The sequence below is a fragment of the Aythya ferina genome (assembly GCF_964211825.1).
Source record: "Aythya ferina genome assembly, chromosome: 13".
Classification (NCBI taxonomy): domain Eukaryota; kingdom Metazoa; phylum Chordata; class Aves; order Anseriformes; family Anatidae; genus Aythya; species Aythya ferina.
Genome location: NC_140311.1, coordinates 13,105,884 through 13,128,398, shown reverse-complemented (window position 1 = coordinate 13,128,398; position 22,515 = coordinate 13,105,884). Strand labels below are relative to the sequence as shown.

The 22,515-nt window shown below is 44.9% G+C and overlaps 1 protein-coding gene across 2 annotated transcripts in view; it reads right to left on the bottom strand.

Moving 5' to 3' along the window:
- MAMLD1 (mastermind like domain containing 1) overlaps positions 1-22,515 on the bottom strand; it is a 77,294-nt gene that overhangs the window by 19,667 nt on the left and 35,112 nt on the right. Inside the window, exons 2-3 of one of the 2 annotated variants that reach the window (XM_084534198.1) lie at positions 12,200-13,469; positions 11,766-11,986 (exon numbers count right to left, since the gene is read on the bottom strand). In XM_084534198.1, coding sequence (XP_084390324.1) covers positions 11,766-11,986; positions 12,200-13,469 — 1,491 coding nt within the window. Of the gene's footprint in view, positions 1-11,765; positions 13,470-22,515 lie in introns of both variants that reach the window. The other variant, XM_084534197.1, reaches the window with a different exon arrangement.

The window sequence follows — 22,515 nt, the reverse complement described above, 5'->3', positions numbered from 1 at the left end:
ACCCCGCCAGCTCCTCCGCTCGGCAGTTGTCTCAGCACAATGAATCAATTAGCGGCCGATCATTATTGCGGTAACTCTATCTTGCACCAGCAAGATTTCATACACAGATAGAATAGGATGTTTTCTGCTCGTTTCCTTCCTGTCATTCCAATCACGAACTACTGTTAAAAATACATCGCATTTACAGCTCGGGATGTTTGCAGGCGTGTGCTCCAGCTGCCCAGATGGGCGCCTGGGCTGCGCTCAGCAGGTACGCGGGGCTGGTGATGATGGGGGGCAGAGAGCACAGCTGGGTTAGACACTCACACGGGGTGTATGCAGAAGGTCATCTCGTTTTCAAGCTCCCAATCTAAGGGATTACTTTAATTCCTTATTCTGGCCAACTGTTTTGGTTTATAATCTACAGTGCAAGATTCCTTCCAGCGTGTCTAAGGTGGTACTTGCCCGGGTATTTCTTCAGAAATTGGCAAAACTGTTCTGTCTGTAAGGGGTTAGTGTAGCACTAAAAGCCTTTCAGTGCCCAGTCAGAAGGAGAAAATGGGCTCTGTTAAGAGAGCAGAGCACAATTCAGTGTACTTGTGGTTAAGGCTGGCAGTAATCTAGCAGTTAGGAGGTACCCTCCCTCTAGTTTAATCAAGATGGAAATAGGCAAAAATGTGTATTTTAAATGCACTTAGGCAGCATTTCATCTTATGAAAAGCCTCAATATTGTTCATTACCATAAGCAGAAGAAAAAAAGAAATCACAGAGAGAGCAAGATTTTAGCTCACCGTACTCAAAAATTCTTCACAGAGTGTGAGATCTGAGGAACCTCAAACAGCCCCTCTGTAAGCTCAAGCACAGCGGTGCTACCTATGGCTTCAACCTCAAATGGAGGAGCACAACCAAGCCAGGAGTCCCTTTCCCACACGGGGTCTCTGATAAAGGTTACAGATCTTTTTAATTCAAAAATTATACAGATAGGAAAAAGCTCAGACTCTGAGCTTTTGGATTCTCAGGTTGTCCATTTCACCCTCATTGCCAATATTTTTTCCTTAATCATAAAAAGATCTGATTAAATTGTCAGGTTTTCTTTTAACAAATGAAAAATTGAACATAAATAAATGTTGGGGATTTTAGACAAAGTCTGGAACTTTGGGAAAACACCAATACATCGAGCAATCTCTTTTTTTTTTTTTTTTTTCAGCTGAAGAAAGATTTACTTACATTTCAGGACCATCACACAGGCTATGGTGATGTTATCAGCATTTCTCTGTTCTTGCTGACCTTAAGTACTCTTAAACCATTAAATGCATAATATTTTCTGATAATAGAATGCCATTCACATTTCAGTCCCAATAACTCACTTTAATGAGCTAGGAACCTACACACCAAATGAGCCCAGCTCTGTTTGAGAAATATTAGCCCATTTTGGGGAACCGCGGGATCGCAGCGAGCAACCTCGGGAGTCCCGAAGCGTGTTCCTGGAGAACCCGTAACTCCCACCTACATCCAGAGGAATTTGAGATGCGGACGGGTTGCACAAGCAGATGTTAATCTGCAGAGAACAACACGGGCATGGGCAGTCTGCATTTTTGCTTTAAGCAAACAAGAACCAACAAGACTATTAACGACAGCAAACAGCCCCGGTTTCTAGCTGCACGTAGAAATTGGCTTTAAAAACAAGCGTATTCCTTAAGTGAGTCACTGCATCGTAAAGAGAACTTTTACAAGAAACTTCTCGTTGTTTACAAAATTCCCCCCTACATATCTTTTAATTCATTCCTTCCCACTCACACCACACGTACTAACCCGGGAAGGAGAGCCGTACGAGACAGAAACCTGACGCTTCCATCAAAAAAACCCACACAGTCATCGACATTTACTCCGGGCACCTTCACTTAACAGGCTCTCCGCTTTTTCTGCAGTCGAACAGCAGCCGAAATCTGAGCAGAGACTTTCTTAGCGAGCTACCAGGAGGTCGCCCAGCCTTCCCCTGGCGCGGGGAGCCGCGGCTGGGTGGATGCTGGAAGATGCCCCCGTGCTGCCGCTCTGCCCGCAGCGCTCCCCCGGTGCGGCGCTCAGCACAGCGCTCTCGCCCAGCCAAGGACGAAAAAATACAGCAGGAATAGCTTAATTCCAGCTCTAAATGAGCTCAGCGGGGAATCTAAACAGTCAAGTCAATTGCCAGAATCTGCACTTTTCAACCTCGTTCTGCTCCTTTGATCAGCCTGAATTTGGAGCTGCAGCGATTAATGGACTAATAGAGGAAGTCACAGGATGCCTCTCGGGAGGAGAGGGAAAAGAGAAAAAAGTAGCTCATCCCTGCTCTGCATCTCCTCTGCACAGAAAGCTGAAGTACCACTGCAGAAAGTGAGCCGAAAGGAAGGAGAAAAAGGGGGCTGTCTGAAATAAATGATAATAATAAAACCCGTAATTCATTAATTGCTTAAACATGCCTTTTGAAGCACGGGTAAAAGAAAACAGACTATCCAAATACAAGTGCCTTGTAAACTGCACTTCAATCCAGCAGAGTAACAGTTTATACTTAATAATGCCAGAGAGCACAGGAAATATTAAACACATTCATTAGGCAAGGAGAAGCTTCCAAAAGCCCTGAGTCTTTAAGGACTGGGAGAAATTGATTTGTTTATGGCAGGGATGTGCACTACTGGTATCCCAGGATAGCATGTCCTCATCTGTCTGCAAAGGGAAGAAACACATTCACACAGCAGCCTGCAATCACCAAAGAAAAAGAGGGGAAAAAAAGTCTTTGGTGAGATTTTTTTTTTTTCCTTGCTTGCTTTTGTTAGGCTGTGCCTGACAGGGGGGCACTCGTCCTCCTGCAAGGGGGAAGCTGTGCTTCTGCTCCTCGTGACTAAAGAAGCAAAGCCCAGAGGACTGCAAGCAATCGGGGGACTGATTAAAATGTGAACTTCTTCAAAGTTTGGGACATTTACAAAATGCTGGTACTAGCCCCAGAAAAAAACAACACAGAAAGCCAAAAATCATTCAAACATAAACGTGAACTAAGGTAAGAACACCAACTCTTTTTTTTTTTTTTTTTTTTTTTTGTGGCAGAACTAATCTGCCTTTGCCAATGATTACGTTTGCCCTTTGCCGCATCCTTTTTCTCCACCTCTGGTCTTGAGCATACAAAGACGTGCATACATGATTCACTCTGCTCTCAGAAATAATCCTGCAGCCGTCCTGGGCTGACCTCCCGCTGTGCAAATTTAGGTGTGTGCGCTTGAATCTTTACAAGACCAAGCCTCTGAAGTAAGGTGGCAGGCTGGGATATCACACGCACTGCTCTGCCTCCGTTACAGGGCTCCCCTCCTCGTGTGGGTCCCTGAACAATTCTGTAAGGGGGGGAAATAGCTCGGCACAGCTTGTCCATAACCTGCATTCAAATCTGCATCTGCCTGACTCTGATTTAAGGTATCTCATTTTCATTATTGCAGTGACAACTGTTAAAGCACTGTGCCGGTCAGACAGAGAGCACTACTCACGTTACAGCATCGCATTCCCTATCTCGGGCTTCTAACATCTCCATATGCAAAGGGTTAAATTGTAATACAGGATTACTTTTTGTTAGCAGTCAGCAGAGCTTCTAAGAATTACATACTGATATGATAATTTTTGCCTTTAGATATGCTATAAAAAATTTAACCTAAAAATGTACATGTAATAGAGTGATTAGCCTTCAAAGCCCTAAGAAGAGCTGCTTCGTTCTGATTGTGAATTTCTATCAATTATTAGTGCAGGCTGCTTGAAATAGCCCAAAGTGCTCGAGACAGAAATATTGCAAAGCCAACACGGCAGACTGATATGCTTCCTAAATGGCCAGAGTTTTTGAAGACAGCTCGTAATAGTGTTTGGCTTTCAAACCTTAATGTTAACAGCTTTGATGGGACTGCTTCTAATTTGTATTTAAGACCCATTACCTCTTCCTCTAAGCAATCTTCGTGAGACATCATTTGTTCCAGGGGGATATTTGCCATACAGAGCAGATCTGTAATGGCCGTTAATTCACACCATTTTGCTCGCTCCTATATTAATCAGCAAACTGTGAATCATCCCAGTGTTTCCAGACTTGCAGATGTACGAGGGAACCAACGAAGCCAGTTCAGTTTCTCTCCCCATTCAGACGCGGAGACAATATCAGTTCCTGTTTACAGCCACTGCTTTGTTTTCCCCCACCCACACACTGAAATTTCTCCAAAATGCCCAGAGAAAAAGAAAAAGAGACTGAGTTCACTTTACCAGGAAAGTTATTTCTAGGTATTGCATCTGAAACAAAACATGTTTGTACTTTTATTCGTGTGCAGCCTCGACTGCAGGGAGGCAGAAATGACAGAGGGACAGACCCGAAGGACAAAGTGGGCAGCCCGTGTCACCCCACCCTGCCGAACAGCCGCACACGATTTATCGCCAGCTGAAGGACTCTTTCATTTCTCTGCCTGCTTTTTATTCTAATCGCTGGAGTAGCCTTTGCTTCTCTAAGTAGCTCTGCCTTGAGAAGGGCAGATGCAATTTTGGGCTGCTGCACGGCCATACTGGGTGGAAACAACCCCCCAAAACAAGGGCACAACCCATGCAATCTCCGTATCCTGGCAGAAATTATTAAAAATAACTTGATTTGGGCATCGAATTTGAGAGAGTCGGTAGAGCATGGGTTGGGGGACACACCTGGTCAGTGCCAGAATTAGGGGTACCCTGACCTGTAAGTGAGGATGCAAGCAGAGGGTCTCATCAACACAAACAGTGCTGAGGGCTGGGTATTTTTAAGACTGGGACACAGAAAGGAGGTGCACTCGTTATGAAGCCGTCGGTCACAGCGAGAAGGTCCCTGAGACTTCCCCTTTCACACTGCGATTTCTAGGATGTTTGTATCTTCACTGCACCTAAGGGCACAGTTGAGAAAAAATACATGTTCAAACTCTTTTCTCAACTGCTTATAAATTAAAGATTTCTGCATAGGGATCTTTCTTTTTTTTTTTTTTTTTTTTTCTTTGCGGTGATGAAAAAAAGAAAAATGGGTTACTTGAAAAAAAAGAAAGCAAGAAAATCTGTAGCTGGGGCCTGATTCAGCCAATGTTTAGCCCAGAAGCAACCAGGGATGCTGCTACCAAGTGAACTAGAAAACCAGGGAGAAGCTGTCCACTGCGGCTGGCAGGATCAGGGTGGTTTTGGTACAAGCGGGTGTCACAACACGGTTTCACATCAGATGAATCAGACACTTCAGCATGGTAGCACCACTTTCCCTATACATGCGAGAGAAGAGCTTCTCTCCTACCCCCACTGCAGAGCAAAAGGAAACAACTGTCTGTTGCTTAAAGCTCAAAACCACAGAAGCTTTTTTTTTTTTTTTTTAAGAGCTGATGCAGAAGCTGTGCCTGATGGCACACTGCTCTGCTCATTCCACCGCTACACAGCACCGCGAGGATGGGGCACGCGGGGTACAGCAACCAGAAAAGCTCTTTAAAAGCAGCCTGTCCGGCTGAAATTTGGTGACTTGTCCTAAATTTCTCCGGGATAAGTCACGTTTCCATCTACGTGTTCACAGCACATAAGCACCACTACTTCCTCTTTTCTTTCGCCACCGAAAAAACGGACGCTGCCAGGTCAGGCGGTACACACACCGCGCTCTGCTCCTGATGGGAGCGATGAGAAAAGCCCCCAGCACCCCCACGGGGGTGTCTGCATCCTAAGCACCAAACACTGGGCAGAACTTCCTCCATTTTATTAAAACTTACCAGCTAACGAGGGAAAGACTGGACCGTGTAGGGCGCTGCAGCTTTGCTGCGCTGTACGGCCCCAGCACATTTCGGAACCACGAGGGGCGGGGGGGGGCTCCTGGCACCGTGCTTGGGATTGGGGCTATTTAGCAACTTCTCTGCTGATTACTCCCCCTAGGCTGATGTGCTACGTGAAGTCCAAACTGCTTTCAGCACGACAGATAGCTAAACTGGAAGGAATGATGAGTGCATTAGGCAGAGCTGCTGGAAATAACAATGCCTGTAAATGTCTTAAAACACTCGCCAAAGACGTCGAAGGTTGAGACGTGGCTACAAAGATTTAACTGCACCAGAGAAATGCTTTGAAATACCTGCAGTCTAATGTAAGAGGACACATGCAATTTAAAAAACAACATGAAAGAGCAACAGGGTAAGAAGATCAGATCTGAACTGTTTTATTCTTTTTTTTTTTATCTCGACTCCCGCAGGTCTGAGAACACCAGATTACTGTTGGCGTGCTCAGGCCCAACACCCCGCTTCTTTCCACAAGTTTACTCCTTTCCTTCCCAAACTCACCCAACGTTACTTACTTGCAGGGGAGGGCAGGGAAGGGGAAGGTGGCAGGGCAATCGTTTCAGCCAAGCTCCTTTGGGGCTCTCTTGAGAGAAGGGAGGGAGGTTTGAAAGAAAATTCCAACACCGTTGCAACTGCACAGCTAAATATAAATTCAGAAATGACCATTCAAGAAGATGTTTTTACATCTGCAGAGAGGTCAAACTCCAGGCTCAGCCTTATTGCTCTCTGTAATCCAGATTCATCACCAGCTTCCTTTATTCACCTAGTCAAAGGCACTTAATTAGCTGAAGGGCTTGTTGCTGTGCCTTCAAAAGCTCTCCACTCCCTCAAAGGCTTTGCTCTGGTATTGTGCTACCATGGCCCTTTGAAATCAAATCTGTTTTTCTTTTCCACAGCATTAGTAAAAGGAAAAAAAAAAAAAAAGTAATATTTTAAAAACTTTTTTCAGTAAAAAGAAAAGGAAAAAGCAGAGAAAAAAAGAGATGATGAGCAGGAAAGACCACGCAGAACTTCATTCAAAGTGGCTTTAAAGAAAGGTTTGACACTTAAAGAAAAAAGGGAAGGGTCAGAGAGGTGGGTAGAAGAAAAAACAGATAAAGCTGATAAAATCTGTTACTTCTAGCCTTAATAATACACGATACTGCAATTTGTTTTATGTGTTAGGAAGACTCCTTGCGACGTCTTGGAAATCCCAAATAAATGTGATTTTTTTTCCCTGTATTTACAACACGATTGCATGCACTCAGAGGCTGGGGGCTGAGATCTCTGCTTTTCCAAACACTTAACCAATCTGAGCTGATGAACGTAAAACGCTGCTGAATCAGACCAGTCCTACCTACCATGCACGGTGTGGTGACTTTTCGTGGGCAGAAATAACTACACAGCAGGGAACAGCCAGGAATCGCTCCATAGTATTAACATTTCTATTAATATTATATTAATAAAAGCTGTATTTTGTATTCCATTATATTTATTTAACCTTTAACATCGAAGCTCTGGGTCAGTTTGCTCTTTGTAACAGTGCACTTCTGCAGTTTTGTTTCTATATTTAGAGCGCTCATGCTCAGAAACAAGACTTTTTGTTTATTTATTTTTCATTGCTCCTAGTATGTTTAATCCAGCTCAGGGGTTTTGGTGTATCTCCTCAACCTATAATTTACTCTGCCGGCCCAGATACTGTATGGCTGCTTTTACCACAGTTAAAGAAACACTATCTGGTCCTTTTCAGAGCTTTTTGATCTGCAGCGTGTTCTTCACTATCTCGTGCAGTCCACGTATAGTAAAATATAGCCATTTTTATTGCAAATGATATTATTTCTCTCTGTTTCTTCTGCTATAATTTTTCCTCTTCCATCATTTTTGGCAATGGAGCTGAAAGAAGCGTACCCTTCGCTGACAGCCCAGTATACAGCTATCTGGATGTCAGCAGGAATGCGGCGAGCTCTAAGAATAGCACATTTGGTTCCTACAGAGCAAGTGCAGCTCAGAAATGCACAGCGTGTCACACCCAAACAATGGCTATTTATTATCCATGGCCCCTCAACAAAACAAGCTTTTAAATTGTGTTTGCTTTTAAGCACGTTACGGAGCTGTGGGCAATGCTGCCCTCCTCCCCAAGGCCCTGAAACTTTAACTTGGGCAGACTCGGGCTTGGAAAACCAATGGTCCCCCGAAGGGTTTCTTTTATTCCAGCCTGAGTGAAATGCAAAGACCAGCAGCTCCCCTTCCCAGCATCAGGAGAACCCTCCCTTCCATTCCCAGGGACCTGTTTCTGTTCTTGCACTGGCAGAAATAAAAAAGCTCTCCTGAAAGCAGTGATGTGGTATCGGCACAGCTGAAGGTAGAATTGGGCCCACTATTTCTGACAGGCCAAAAGGGATGACCTGCAAGTACCAACTGCATTTAGACATGAAAATCAGGGAGATGCCCAACTACTCAACCTGCCTGGGCAGATGCAGCCTTCCACTCACCCCAAAGCAGCCCACAGAAAGCCAAGTGGCGGAGCTGAAGCCCAGAAAGCAGTGTGAGATAGTTCAGGAGACTCCTTGGCTCTCTGGCATTTAATGCCGTCTTTATATCGGGGATTTATGAGTCCAGACCTCTGAGTGTAATTTCACTCAGCAAGCATCAGTACTACACGAGTAAAATGAAAACCCGCGCGTATCCACGGGAGCACTGCGAGCACCACCAGGCTTTGCAATATCACACAATGCGAGCTGTCAGTGCCGAAATCAATATCTGTCAATGCTCAACAATAAAGACGTAGTGCTTCAGATGCGAAGAGATTAGACGTTATCAGATTTACCAGTTGTCCAGGCAAGACGGGCTGGGGGATGCGGACTGATTGCACCGAAGAGATGTAACATTAAGCACAAAAAGCTTGCAGCTGGGAGGCACCGGGAGGAACCCAGCTCGGGCAACGTGGAGCCTTTGCTTCAGTACGCGTTCAAACAACAGCAAAAAGCTCTCTGGGTCTATGTCACAGCCGCTGCTCTCTTCCCCATGTTGCTCTGCCTGCTACAAGGATCAAATTTCATGGTTTATTGTTCTCCCTCCAACTGGCCACCATCCACATTCTTCCTCTGCACAAAGCTGCACCTCTCGCTCAAAAGAAGGGAGCACTATGCCTTCGTTTTATAAATTTTAGTCACATTTACAAACACACACACACACACCCCGAGTAAGGAGATGACTCTTAAACACTAAACAACATTCCAGGGAACGCTGCTATTTTTCTTTCAGCATATTTCTGTGAATGAGGCTAAAAAAGGCAATTTTCCACCAGGCAGTTACTGATTTTTGAAGACGGAGAAGTTCTCTCCCGTCTTCTGAGTCTTTAGCTTCTTGCCTTTTAATGAAACAATTGCTCTATGTTTGAGGAGTCCTATTCATCACCAGCCTTAGGAGAGGGTTGGCACTGCGACTCTGAAAAGCTCAAATTCTGCTCAGCCACGCTGCTGGAAATCACACCCGCAGCCACTGAAGCTACTTGGTGAGAGTGCACTAAAACACAGCAGGCTGGGTCCCAAACTCCACTACGTTTCAATGGAGGTAAGAGATCCACTGCAGACAAATAACAGATCTACACACTATGTTCAAACAAACAGCAAGTATCCCAGAATTTTAAAGTTTCATACCTCAAATATTTTTCCATTTTCTGTCATTCTTTCACTCAAACAAAATATAATTTTTTCTCATTTGCTTTTAATTCAGCACTCAAGTTCCATTTTCTCCTATGAAATTCACAGTAAATTATCAAAACCCAGCAAAATGTTCTGCTCCTGAACATCCACCATCCTTCTGAGGCAGCTCAGCAGACTGTAAAACTGAAGCACCGTCATCTGGCCTGTAATTAATGTAATAAGTCTTACTTGTAAAATGAGGGAGGCACCATGAGCTTACCTAACTCGTCTGAAAATGTAAGATGCTCATCACCTGTAATCATTGCCTTAACTGTCCTTGATCACTACCGATAGTTGCCAAATTATAGTAACTCTCTTTCTGACACTAAGAACCAGCTGAAAAGGCAGCCCAAGCAGAGCAGTAGGAAAGTTGTTGAAGAGGGGCGATTTGGGCCAATTAAAGAGATTCACTGCAGAAATTTTTCTCCCTTTTTTCCCCTGGTTAATCAGTGATGTAGGGGTTCAGAGGTGCAAGACAAAAATGCAAAGCAGGGAAATCTAGGGCACAGGAAACCTCAGGAATCCAGCAGGGACGTGGCAATTCCACACACCCAGCGGGGAGCCAGAAAAAAAAAAAATATGCTCAAAGGTTATGGACATACGATCAAAAGCGATCATGTTACTGCAATTTAACAACTTAGCAGCCATCATCTGAGGTGCAGTAAAACACCGTGAATGTATTCTTCACCCACACTGCCTCCAGAGTAAACCATCTGATCGGCAGTAGCTCACGGAGCTGCAGCAACTCTCTCACTTTCAGTTGTATGTCCACGCTCTGGGGTCCTAAGCCCGAAAGTCCCTCTGTGTTGTGTGCAATTTGGGTCCCTGCACGCCTAAATTGACATACCGGCTTCAAGCTTTTATTGAATCAGGGGTCTCGCACTGATAACTCCTTACAGGGAACGACGTATTCTGTATCATTACATGCTACGTGGAAAAGCAAATTCAGCAAGCCACCAGCTTCTCCCACCTGTTTTTGGCTGCTGCCTCAAAGCAGGGGAGCACCGAGTCTGCACAACTTTGGGTCGATCTAACAGCACAGTGGAAACGCACCTCATTAATTTACCACTAAGAGGCTGACATTGAGCAACCATCCCCTTGTTTCTCATTGCTATCATAGGAAAAGGTTCCACCAAGCCACCCACACTGAAGAAGTCCACCTCCATAAGAACTGGACACTTGGCAGGTAGAAGAGCAAAGAAACCCAGGGCCTGGAGTGCATTCCCCAGCTAAGCACAGCTCCCTGGAGCAGATCCTTGCAGGGTTTTGGAGATAAACCTCCATTTTGCTGGGGGAGAAGCATTTTGACGTGTCACAAGGAGCCAATGTGAGCCTGTGCGCACGGCTGGGCAGCTTTAAGGGTTCTGTTGCCAAAGTGCTGGCTCAGCCTGACAAGGTGGCTGGCTTCAGTGGTAAGGTTCAGCTTTTCTCCTACTATTCTTCATAACAAAAAGACAGATATTTATTGCTCCTACCCGAGCTCTCAGAGTCCCCAAGCCCTTCCTTGCTCTGAAACTCTGACAGTACATCTCTCCTATCTGGTGTAGCAGCAGAAAGTGCTTCGCACCTCTCTTTGGGTCTCAGGGAGAAAGTTGCTGGAGGGAAACCGAGGCTGCTCTCACTCCTGCCAGCTGCATTTTTGTGTTTACCAGCCCAGTTGGTATCGAAGATCAACAAAGGGTGGGGAATGGCCCTCATCCAAAGCAGGGCATTGCTTCTGGCGAATGCTGGTAACAGGTATTTCAAGTCTGCCTCTTTGCTATTCAGGAGCTGTACTGTTTGACCTGCAGTCCATGAAGCAGTCATATTTTAACTTCGCTTCTCACCCCACCTTATCTTGTCTAGCCTCAGAAACATAACACAGAGATGAATTTGGTCAAAGGCATTAGGGGAAAAAAAAAAGGACTCCCACAAAAAAAGAAGATGGGAAACAAACTGTGGGAGCACCTCTACAGTTAACAATATAAGCTAAGTAAGAACACAATCGATATATTTAGAAACTAACTTATTTCAGTGGCATGAAATGTGTTTTCCCTAGCAGGACAAAGTTCTCTGCTGGGCTGGAAGTGACAGTGGGTGGTGGAATTGCAGTACATTTCAACTGAACAAATAAAAGAAGTTACTTCTTGTAACTCCACGGTGTTGTTACTGCCATGCCGATGCATACACTGTGCACACCCCAGGAGTTTAGTGACATCATGTTTGAAACACAAAGGAAAGCAAAAATAAGAAAATGCATGACTCAACATCTGCACGTAAGACTAGAAAACAGCAGAAGTGCTCTTACCTGTCTGTTTTGAGATGGCAGCGTGGCAGGCTGCATGTGCCTCTGCATCCGATGCGGCTGCTGCATCAGCTGTCGAAACTGCTGCTGGAGAAACTGGCTGTTGTTAGCCTGCTGGGACTGCTGGGCGGCTGGAGACTGCTGCTGCTGCTGCTGGAGATAGTGAATGAGCGACTGCTGCCCTTGTCCTGCTGTCAGAGGTGACATCTTTTGAGTGGCTGACTCTGAGGCAAAGTGAGACAGTGGCTTGGTGTTATTGAAAGAAAACTGGTCTTGGCTAACAGGGCTCTCATTCACTAGACCTGGCTGTAAGCTACTGGATGGCTGTTGCATAATTATGTTCATATTTTTGGACTGGTTTGTAGTCATTGATTTAAAAAGCGAGTTCTGCATACTTGTGGGGTTGTTGGTGGGAGTGATATTAGAGATTAATGTACCTTGAGGACTGAACGGCTGCTGATGCAGAGCTGGGCTCGACAGCTTCTCTGGCCTGTACGGTGGAGAAGGTCCAGTATTCGTGGAAGCCATGCTGGCCACCAAGTTGTTCTGTGGACTTTTAATATTGCTGGCTGGCAAGCTGGCTGCTGTCAGGGCAGGCAGCATGGAGCTCTGCGGGCTGAAGGGCTGCTGGTTCAGCGCCGGACTGGAAAGTTTCTCAGACCCGTAAGGAGGAGAGGGGCCGTTGGAGGGGGTGCTGCTGGAAGTCATGCTCGAAAGCAGGGTGTTCTGAGGACTCTGGATGTTGTTTCCTGGTAAGTTATTAGCAGGCATACCAGACACCATAACATTTTGAGGACTGAAAGGCTGATGGTGTGGGGATGATCCTGCCCTGTAAGGAGGAGAGAGACCAGGAGGAGACATAGTTGGCCAGCTGGGAGCCTGTACTTGTTGCTTAGTCGTAGACACCTGCTTGCTGGCTGCCAGCTGCTTCAGCTGCTGAGCGTGCCAGTTGGAGCCAGGCATGTTGGGTAAGGGTACTGGAAGCATGGGTGGAGGCTGGTTCTTGCTCTGAGCTGCCGTCGAGATGGGCGATGCAGCGGGTTTGTTTGAGGGAGGAACTTGGAAGTTAGCTCCTGCGGATGACGGTCGCATCTGAGGAGATCCTCCACTGGTTGGGTTGCAGCCAGGAGAAAAGTCTTTGTTAGCAACATGGTTCTCCAAGTGGGAAGTCTGCGGGGAGGACTTTGGAGTGGTACTTATGCTTGGTTGAGAATGACTCAGCCCAAGTGGCTCTTCGGCCTTGCTGCCCAGAATCTTCTCCAGATCCAGGTCGTTGGGAGAAGGATCGGGCATCTTTGTCAGCTCTTCCAACAGGTCTTGCAACTCTTGGTCCACAGACTGCAAGCTGTTTCCTTTCTCATCATAGTGGACAATGTTGTTGGCCTGCCCTCCTATCGACCCCTTCTGATTTATTTCCGTGTTGGGCGGCACAGAAAACGGGGAGCCGATGCCACTGCCGTTCATGTGATTGTTTTCGAGGAGCACTGAATGACCTGTGACTCCCATGGAAGAGGTGCTGTGACTGGTGGAGAAGGGAGAACTTTGCATTTCTGGACACGCCACATTGGGATTGGTACCTTGGCCCATGGAGAGGGTTACGTCATCGAGACAAAGTCTTTTGCTGTCATTTGGGAAAATGACATCAGGCACACCACTGGAGGCAGGAGAGCTATCATCTTCCAGTTTTCTTTTAATGGATCCCTGTAACTGGGAAAATAAAAAAAAAAAAAAAAAAAAAAAAAAAGAAAAAGAAAGGATCTGTTATTGACCTTACTCGAACACCCTCTGAAGCTCCACGCTGTAACATTGGGTTGGAGATACTGAAAATTAAATCAGGCAATTAAAAAACCAATCATGTGAGACAAATTCAATCAGGATTTAAGTGGGTGCAACTTCACTGAAATCAGAAGAGTTATAGTCAGACAAAGGCTGAATCTCACATGCTGGCCTTAAAACAGATGTTAAAACTATAAAATACTGTCTGTCATGTGAACTGTAATAGAAGTTTTTAAAATAGTTTCTGGTACCATTTCAATTAAGACATTATACTCCCTGCATAACAAACATGCCAGCATTTTTATGGTAACATTTTTTAGGTCGAAACAATGGCAGATCTGAATGAAACCCTGGACTGAATTTTGCGACCTTCTGCCAGTGACTCCGATTAAATTCAGACCTGAGACAACTAAATTGTTTTACATTCTTTATAGGCAGAGCATCTGAAATAACTGGCATACTTTCTAAACAAACCAAAACAAACAAACAAAAAATCTCAACTATCTATCTAAACAGACTTTCAACTCTCAAGCTCCCTAATCACAGATGTTTTAGATTTTACAAGCCAGTAAATAACTGCTAAACTCTTAATTTTTGTTTGTTTTTCTAAGTCTGTGGCAGCATGGGATTTGTTATTTTGAAGGATTGCAACTCATTTGTAAAAACTGAAATATTTTCAAAATACACTGATAGAAATATCTTGATCCTCACAAAATGGTAGAGTTGTAAATCCGCAAATCCTGAGGAAAAAAAGCAAAACTTCCTTATAAAGAAAATGAAACCGAAAACAATGTCTCTAGCACTAATTCAGTGAGATATGGCAATCTCTTCCAAATATAATCATCTGCGGCTTTCATTTTTAACAACCTTGACCTGTATGTCATAGGATTAATCAAACATTAACATTGCTGCTTCAAGTTAAGGGAAATAAGCCTTCTGTTCTTGTATAACAGTAGAGGGAGGTGGCGTTTAGAAAAGTATCTTGTCAGCAATGGGGAAACCATAGAAAGTCACTGTTCCTCTAAACCAGCTCACGGTAAAACCTCTCCCCGCCCTGACCGACACTTAAAGCACTGCTAGCCACCTAGTACCCGGAAAAAAAATCACATCTAATACCACCGTGTACCATACAAGAGAAGTGCCAGCATAACCACCTCCACTCTAGGGATGCAGTGGGTATGAGTAACTTCTAAATTTTACACTAAATATGAAGCACAAGAGCCCCTACGTCACTGCCAGAGGAAGCTGAAGCATCGGGGACTGGATTATTCCTCTGGATCGGGGAGGCCAGAATTTGCCTAGCTTTAGGAAATGGAACAAGGCCTAAATCTTCTCCCAAGTGTTGGTCTAATGATGGATCAAATTGTTTTCCCTCATTTTCTTTGATAAAACTAAGCCAGGGTTGCATGTTTCAACAGATGTTGCCCCGTGTAGGCTGAAACTTGTTGGTAGAGCATAACTCCACGTATTTAAACCCAGACACGTACACAGAATCTTTACAGGGGCTTCGCACATCCAAAACAAACACAGCGCGTTCCCAAGTTGCACCCTGGGAACCTCGAGGCAGGCGCTGCTGGGGGATCTCCCACACTTGGCCAGCTGACACGCTGGCATGCACATCCTTGCCAGTGCTGCTTTTTGCCATAGGACATTCCTATGCTCTGAGTTACTGGGGGAAAAATCGGGCTTTCTAAACACTTCAAAGATATTCTTTAACTGTTGCACGGGGGAGTAAATGTGATGGGAAAACAAAAGCCCATTTCTCCAAGACTATTGCTACATGTAAACAGGTAAAATAAGGCCATGGCGTTCAGAAGGTATGGGCATACCAAAACTGGGACAAGGTTTTTAAATAGGATGCTGTTCCTTAGCTCCCAGAAGCCTGGCTGGAAGAGATGCAACAATGTTAGCTAGATGTTATGTTCTCTTGAAAAGCAAGGCTCCTGTTTCCCATCTGAATATTTGCAAGGTGACCATAAAAACCAGAAGACCAACTTCTCCCAGTGCAGGCAGGTACAGCTCCACAACATTTTGTAGTATTGCATTGGCTTAAGATATGCTTGACTACAGCCCCAAATTTGAGAAAGATACTATCCTTAAAGTGAACTAAAGACATCGATGAGTAACTTCGGTCAGAAGGGAGATCTGGGTATCATCAAGCACATCGCAAACGAAGAAAACAGACGACAGTATTTCGCCGTGGAATAGCTGAAAGCTTTGCTTAAATACTCCCCACTTGAATGCACATGACTGCTCCTCCCATACCGCACGCTGTGCTGCTGCGGTCTCTGCAAGGAGCCAGCACATCTCCCTAGCTCCCCTGTGGATGCTCTCCATTCGTGTACCCCTGCAGCAACATGGACAAGTACAGGGGAAAGAAACACAGTTTCGTGTCTCAGGGACATGGGCGCACTCAACCACACCATCACCACTGAGGCACGATGACTTTTAGGACCAGGAGCTCCTGACCAAACTCATTCAAGCAGCAACTAGTTGCAGATCATTCCTCTAGCACGCTCAGACATCTCAAGAACATCATCTCTGTAAAGCACCTCCATCCTTTTCTAGACTCTTCCCTTACAAAAGGCATTTTTATTGCACATTTCCCTCGTTTTGCCCTCGATTTTCCTAGAAGAGAGCTAATTTATTTCAACTTTCTCCCCTTCTTTTGAGAGGGTTTATGCTATTTGACAAACTCAGGAGAAATGAGGAGAGCCCCTAAAATATGATCTTTCCCTTTCTCTGTGGAGTAGTGTACTGGGCAGCTTTGTTCCAAACTGAATACTGGGAGGTGAATATAAATATTTCATAAACATGTAACATACACACACACTTAGGGTGTCTGGGAGCTGTATATGGCTGTATGTGGGAAAGCCCCATACGTGCAAACAAGGGCTACACAGCCAAGGAACCAGTGGGCTCTTGTGACCTTGTCAAAATTCACTGCACTAAATTAGCATGAACACGCTAAATTCTCCTGGGGAATAGTTGGGAAATGAAGGCAGGCTCTCCACTTTGAGCAACATCCGATTTTGAGGTGCCCATGCTCCCAGGTTTGCTTTGGAAGCGAGCACGCCACGACCCCGGCACTGCTGCCCTCTCAAAACCAACAGGCCCAAGCTACAAATGCGTCGTGCTGCTAGCTCCTACTGGTAGTATAACAATAAATAATAACTGTTTACACTGCTCCTTCTCGGGCAGCTCTACAGCACGGTTACAAACCCCTGATTTGTCACACATTACCTCTGCTCACAGCAGCGAAGCCCTGCGTGTGGGCAGAGTGCCCGCAGGCCAAGTGCCGGCACGCTGGGCCTGGCTGCCCCGGCCTTGCCTCGCCGTGCCCCCACAGCATCCTCTGCCCGCTTCTTCCCAAACACAGGCAATGGTGCCAGCCCCCAGCACCTTGCTGCTTCTCAGCAAAGGCTGGAAGTGGCAACAAATGAAGCAGAGAGATCGAATTGTCCATAGATACACATCGTGGTGGTGCTGTCGGATTTTAGTAACATGCCGCATGAGCTTCTCCCGGTTGGCTCAGAGCCTCGCCAACACTGCGTTTCCTTTCTTACTTTAATCCCAAAACTGTCCTCAGTTACCCTGCCGGCTCTGTGTGACCCAGGTTGCCCCATGGCCCTGCTACCAGCCCGTGCTAACTCTCTTGTCCCTTCGTGCCTGCAGGGTGGCTGGGAGGAAAGGGCCACCGCGGCCAAGAGCTGGGGAGAGCCTTGTTGTACCTTTCATCCCCCTTCCATCAGAGAAAAAAAAAAAAAAAAAAGCTGAATCTAACAAGAGATTCCTATTTAGGACAGCGCAAAGCAGAAATGAGAAAGGAAAACTGTTAGGTGAGGTATTTCTGTGCCTCTTCCTGGTTTCTGCAGCCTCTGTCAGAGATTCAAACCTTGATTTAGAGCAACCGCAGGGTGCTGATTATTGATCTGCAACCACCCCACCCCACTCACTGCCACTGAGCCATCCAACCTACAGCAGCGATTCCCACACCTACGCAGCCTCTTCGCACAAGAACTGAGCCCAGTGAGACACTGCCATTTTGAAACCACTTCTGTAGAGCCCTCACGGCGTTCTCCTTCGATGTCTATTCCAGCTCCCTCCATCCCCAGCACAGCCCGTCACTGTTGGAGACCCTCTTGACTTAGCATTAAATATATTGATCTGGGATACCCAAAATGGGAGTCAGATAACTTTTTTTTCACTAGGAGTCCTAGGACCCTTGTAACTCTTGGGAAAACCCACATGTTGGCTTCTCCAGCATCCCCTTGAGACCCCACAGCAGACTGGGTCTCCAACTCTCCTATTTTTCAAGATACATTGCAGACTGTTTTTTCCCCTCTGCAAAGTATAAAATCTGAGATTTGCTCAACTGAACTGACCAGAGAACCTTTCACTCTCTGTCTCTTTCAAACACTAGACACTGCCAAAACTGGAAGCATGTATTTGCCAGAGGCAAACTGTTTGCAGCATTCAGCCATCAAGACTTCAGTCTCTGTGGCTTCAACAAGCTTCAGCGAGAGCTATCTGCCCATCAGCCCGAAATGTTTCTATCTGTTCTGACAAAAACAGTCATGTAATGAGAAAATGAAACTGGCAATTTTCCATATAAAACAAGAAAACTTCACAATTTTTCTCCTGTGCCTTAAATATACAAGTTGAAAGGTCTGTGCTCTATATTGCTCATTTCTCCAAAATCTAATTTTAATGACCTGCTAATCTTTGCGGACAGATTGTGAAAAAGGTGAGAATTCTACTGCGTGTTTGGAGGCTGGCAAGTGGATTTGATATACCATTACCTTTTAAATGGCAGCAGTTACTTGTAGCCCTGCTTGAACTATCAGACGTGCTGCTTTCAGTAGCAGGCTGGCTTGCACATGAGCAACAAAACCCAAATGCTCATGGGCAGAGATCCCATTTAACAACAGCAGAACCTGGCACTGCATTAAGTGCATTTAGCACATCTGCAGATTTGCATTTGTGCATGCTGGTTGCCGTTTGGTAACAGAAACTTGCATTATATATCAGAATCCAAGAAGAAATGCTTCCTGCTGAGGCATACAGCGAGTAGCCAAAGCAGTCCATGACTACCACCAAGAAGTATGCTTCCATATCTCAGGCTACAAGGAGAACTCAAGGGGGCTTAAGCAACTGAAACCACCATTTGCTGTCTTCATGCTAAGATTAAGCATAAACTAAAACCTAATTTTTCCTACTGCTTCAGGCTGGTTGACCCTCCTGATTTCAAGGGATTTCAGCATGGGTGGACTTAAAGCTGTCATTTCACATTGCCAGGAAAGAGATCAGAATGTGATTCCAAGCTACCAGAGATGTGTTTTGCTGGGCTTAAAAATAATAATAAGTACAAAAGAAAAGTCTGCTTTGGGGTCTGTTGGGTATTTGCAGGCTGGAAAGGTGGCAGATCCATTCACAATGAGGTGTGGTAGCGGAGAAAAGATTATGAACAGGGAAAATGCACAGGGTTGGATTTCCTTCTATTCATCACACTCATGGAAATAGGCAATTGGAGGGGAGGATGTAGGAAGAGGAACCGGGGATGTAAGCAGTTATTTAACCATGAAAGCACATGGGTTATTGGCTAGCTTGCATGTATTATGTGGATAATTTTTACCTGGAACTAGGGCTTCTCCCAAGTGTGTAATTTACAGTGCCGATATGAAATCTGCCATCTTTAAAAGAGGCATATTAACATAGATTGGAAATTGTTGCTTAGGCTCTACAGATGCAGAACGACTCCCAAACACTGCTGCTCCGTGTGTGTAACTACATCTCCCGTCAGCACAGCGAACACCAGTTTGCTTGACACAAGCTTGCTGTGACCCTTTCCCCGTGACCGCCACCACTCATTGTGATCTTCTCACGTTATTCCCTCAAGACATCAGTGCGTATCTTCGAAGGAACCCCAGTCTATGTTGAAAGAGAAAGAAGAAAACTGCTGCTACTTAACGTATGTGCACTTTTAAGCGGTGACTGCTGATCTGTCACTTTCTTTCATCTTTTGCCTCCTTTTCCACGTAACCATGCAGTGTAGGAAGTAATCCTGGCTGCCAATACCTAGAACTGCATGCTTTGGCTGGTAAGTACAAAAATCCAAAACATCATGACAATACAAAACCAGAAAGATGTGATCTTACAATAAGCTTAAACCGCAGAAACTAACAGGAAATTCAACCTGGATTACCAAGGCTGTTACGTATTACCTTTTCTATAAATCTTAACCAAACATTAAAGGGAAGGAAATACTACAAATATGATTTTCTCGTACTGATTTGTGTGAATGCAGTTAGGCTCATATTGACAGAAATACAGCTGATCCACATCCTGCTCTCAGTTGGAAGATCTCATGGGCTACACAGCGGCAAGTTTGTGAACAAGGTTTTTCTGATGACCCTCGTCTAAATTGATGGGCAACATCCCTAATGTCAAAGTAAAGATATCGAGGTAGGATCGGTTCCAAGGAGAGAAAAAGTGCATGGGCAAAAAATGTACCTATTTCTCCATCCCAGAAAAACTGGCCACATAGAAGAGACAAAGTAGCATTCATTGTAGAGAAAAAATAATAATAAAAAAAAATATACATTTTAAAGAAGATCCAGCAGTTAGTTTTGCTACTTTTCAGGGCAGACAGAACTACCAATCTCATTTAAAAAGCACTAAGGGATAGCTGCCCTACCAAAACAAACATTCAGCATCTTCCTATCTTGTCTTTCCTTAGCAATTCATCTGCTTTCAGTATTAATGGCGTTGTTAAAAATGGAAATTTTTCCAGGGGAAAAATTGCTGTTGACAAATGGATCTGGAGGAACAGGACTACTGCCTGCTCCTGTGTTGTACTGCTAGCAGGAGATCTCTGTGCAGATGCCTCTTAATTAGTCATCCGAAGACTTGCAGCAATCACGCCATACATATTGTCTGGCTGCAGTTTCCACATTCCATGTAATGACAAGTGCTATTAATGAGACAGCTGAAGACAGAAGAAGTTCTCTGCCTTTCGGGTTTTAAGCTGTAGTACAAGAGCGTTTCTTTCCTATCTGGCCGTAAATCAAGATCAATCTGAGGCTCAACGCCTTTCCATCAGTATTACCTCATCTTACCTCTGTTTTAATACCAGCAGTATTGTTTTATATCTTTTTTTATAGTCCATTAATTTCAAAGTCCTATGGAACACTTTGCAGTAATTTTGTAGACTACATTAATTTCTCACGGCAATAGCTAGGCTGGAGAATTGCAGATCGTCTCCACTGAGCAAAAAGTGATGGTTTTGCTACTTGGGTCTTTTGGGATTTGAAAGATATTTTTCCTTCTTTTCTAGCCCCTGACACTGGCACGGTTATGCAATGACCATAGGTTAACAGGAGCTAACTATAGGAGACTGTATACGTTCATAAATCGTGAGGTAGGTTTACCATTTACTAGATAATCAGATAAAATCCAGTTTGTCTTTTTTTTTTTTTCTTTTTCTTTCTTTTTTTTTCTGCTAGGTATTGCATTATTTGTTCAAACCCCAGAAGATTTACCTCCTGCATTTCTCTCAAGCTACAGGTTCCATTTTGTCAAAAGGTATCGTTGGGGAATTAACAGCCTGCAGGCAAAGCCTTCAATTAGGTCAAACCTGGGGCCAGAAAGCTCTCAGGTTCTCGGAGCAATAAGAAACAATGGGATTTCAGTCTGAAAAAAGGCAGCTCTGTTTCAACAGCTGAAGTACTTACACTTACTCCCCCAAAGAATAATAGCTCCAACCTTACCTGCGAGGCTGTACTTGAATGCTAATGCCGTGTGGCCTTATATCAGACCGCTAAGTGGCCTGCTTGCCTTCTGTACTGGGAAGCAATGCATTACTGCACCCAGAGCTCTCCACTAGGCTTAGGGGACAAAGCATCCAGAAGAGCAGTTTCAGTTTTTTCCTAAGTGGCATCAGAAACAGGAGCACAACTCTTAGGGAAGATGGAACAAATGGGTAAGTGAAGGCAATGCTCTGAATGGCTCCTCCCCAACACATTCACCCCATGCTTTTGTTCCTCTGTGCTTCAATAAATTAAACAATAAGCAGGATATTGATTAATACAGAACCTTAAAAACAAACCTCAGTTAGAGCAAAAAGCTCATGAACCCAGTGAATCTCCCGCTGAACCTGGGTGTAGAGAGCCTGACACAGCCAGGAGCAGGGATGTCTGGTAAAGCAGAAGAGTCTGGCAGTGAATATTTGTCTCTGACAGCTTCCTTTTGAAGCCTCCATCTTTCCCTGCCCAGCAGCTCTGCCATGCTCAGTGTACCCGCTCTGGAACATGCACTCGGCTCGTTGGCAGCCTGTTTTTGCAGCCTTCCTTCCTGCACCGGTGAGCTGACCGGACCAGCCTCCTACAGCACACACTCCTCCAGCGCTCTCTCTTACTTACCCGGGGATCTTTAAAGGGCTGCTGCAAAACACTGGTGCTAAAAAAACACAACCAAAGGCACCATCACCCCAGCCCTGAAGCCCTCGTCCTGTATAAAGCTGCTGAAATCCTGGCCTCACTTAAATGTTTATTTTAGGACACTGGCTTCTGCAGGGATGCGATGCCACTCTTTGCTCTTTTATTAACTAAAGGAGTGAATTGAAAATATGCAGGATTTGGAGGAATTCTCTCCAGCAGAACGTGCAGTGCTTCGGTTACTCAGATTTTAACCACAGATCCTCTCAACTTGTTACAGATACCAGCTCCCCTCTGTCCTAGATGCAGTGTTAATCACACATTCATCACTGCAAATTGACAACATAAATGCTGACTTGTGCAAACAATGTTAGAGAAAATGGTGTTCTTGCTGCAGAAGTGAATTACCCAGCCTTTCAAGCTCTCCACACTTCTCGGTTTTATGTAAACTCTAATTCCTAAGCCTTTGTTCTGCCTTTAAAGGTCACACAGTTGAAGGCTATGAAGCATAGCGTGTGTTCCCACTGATATTAAAACAATGT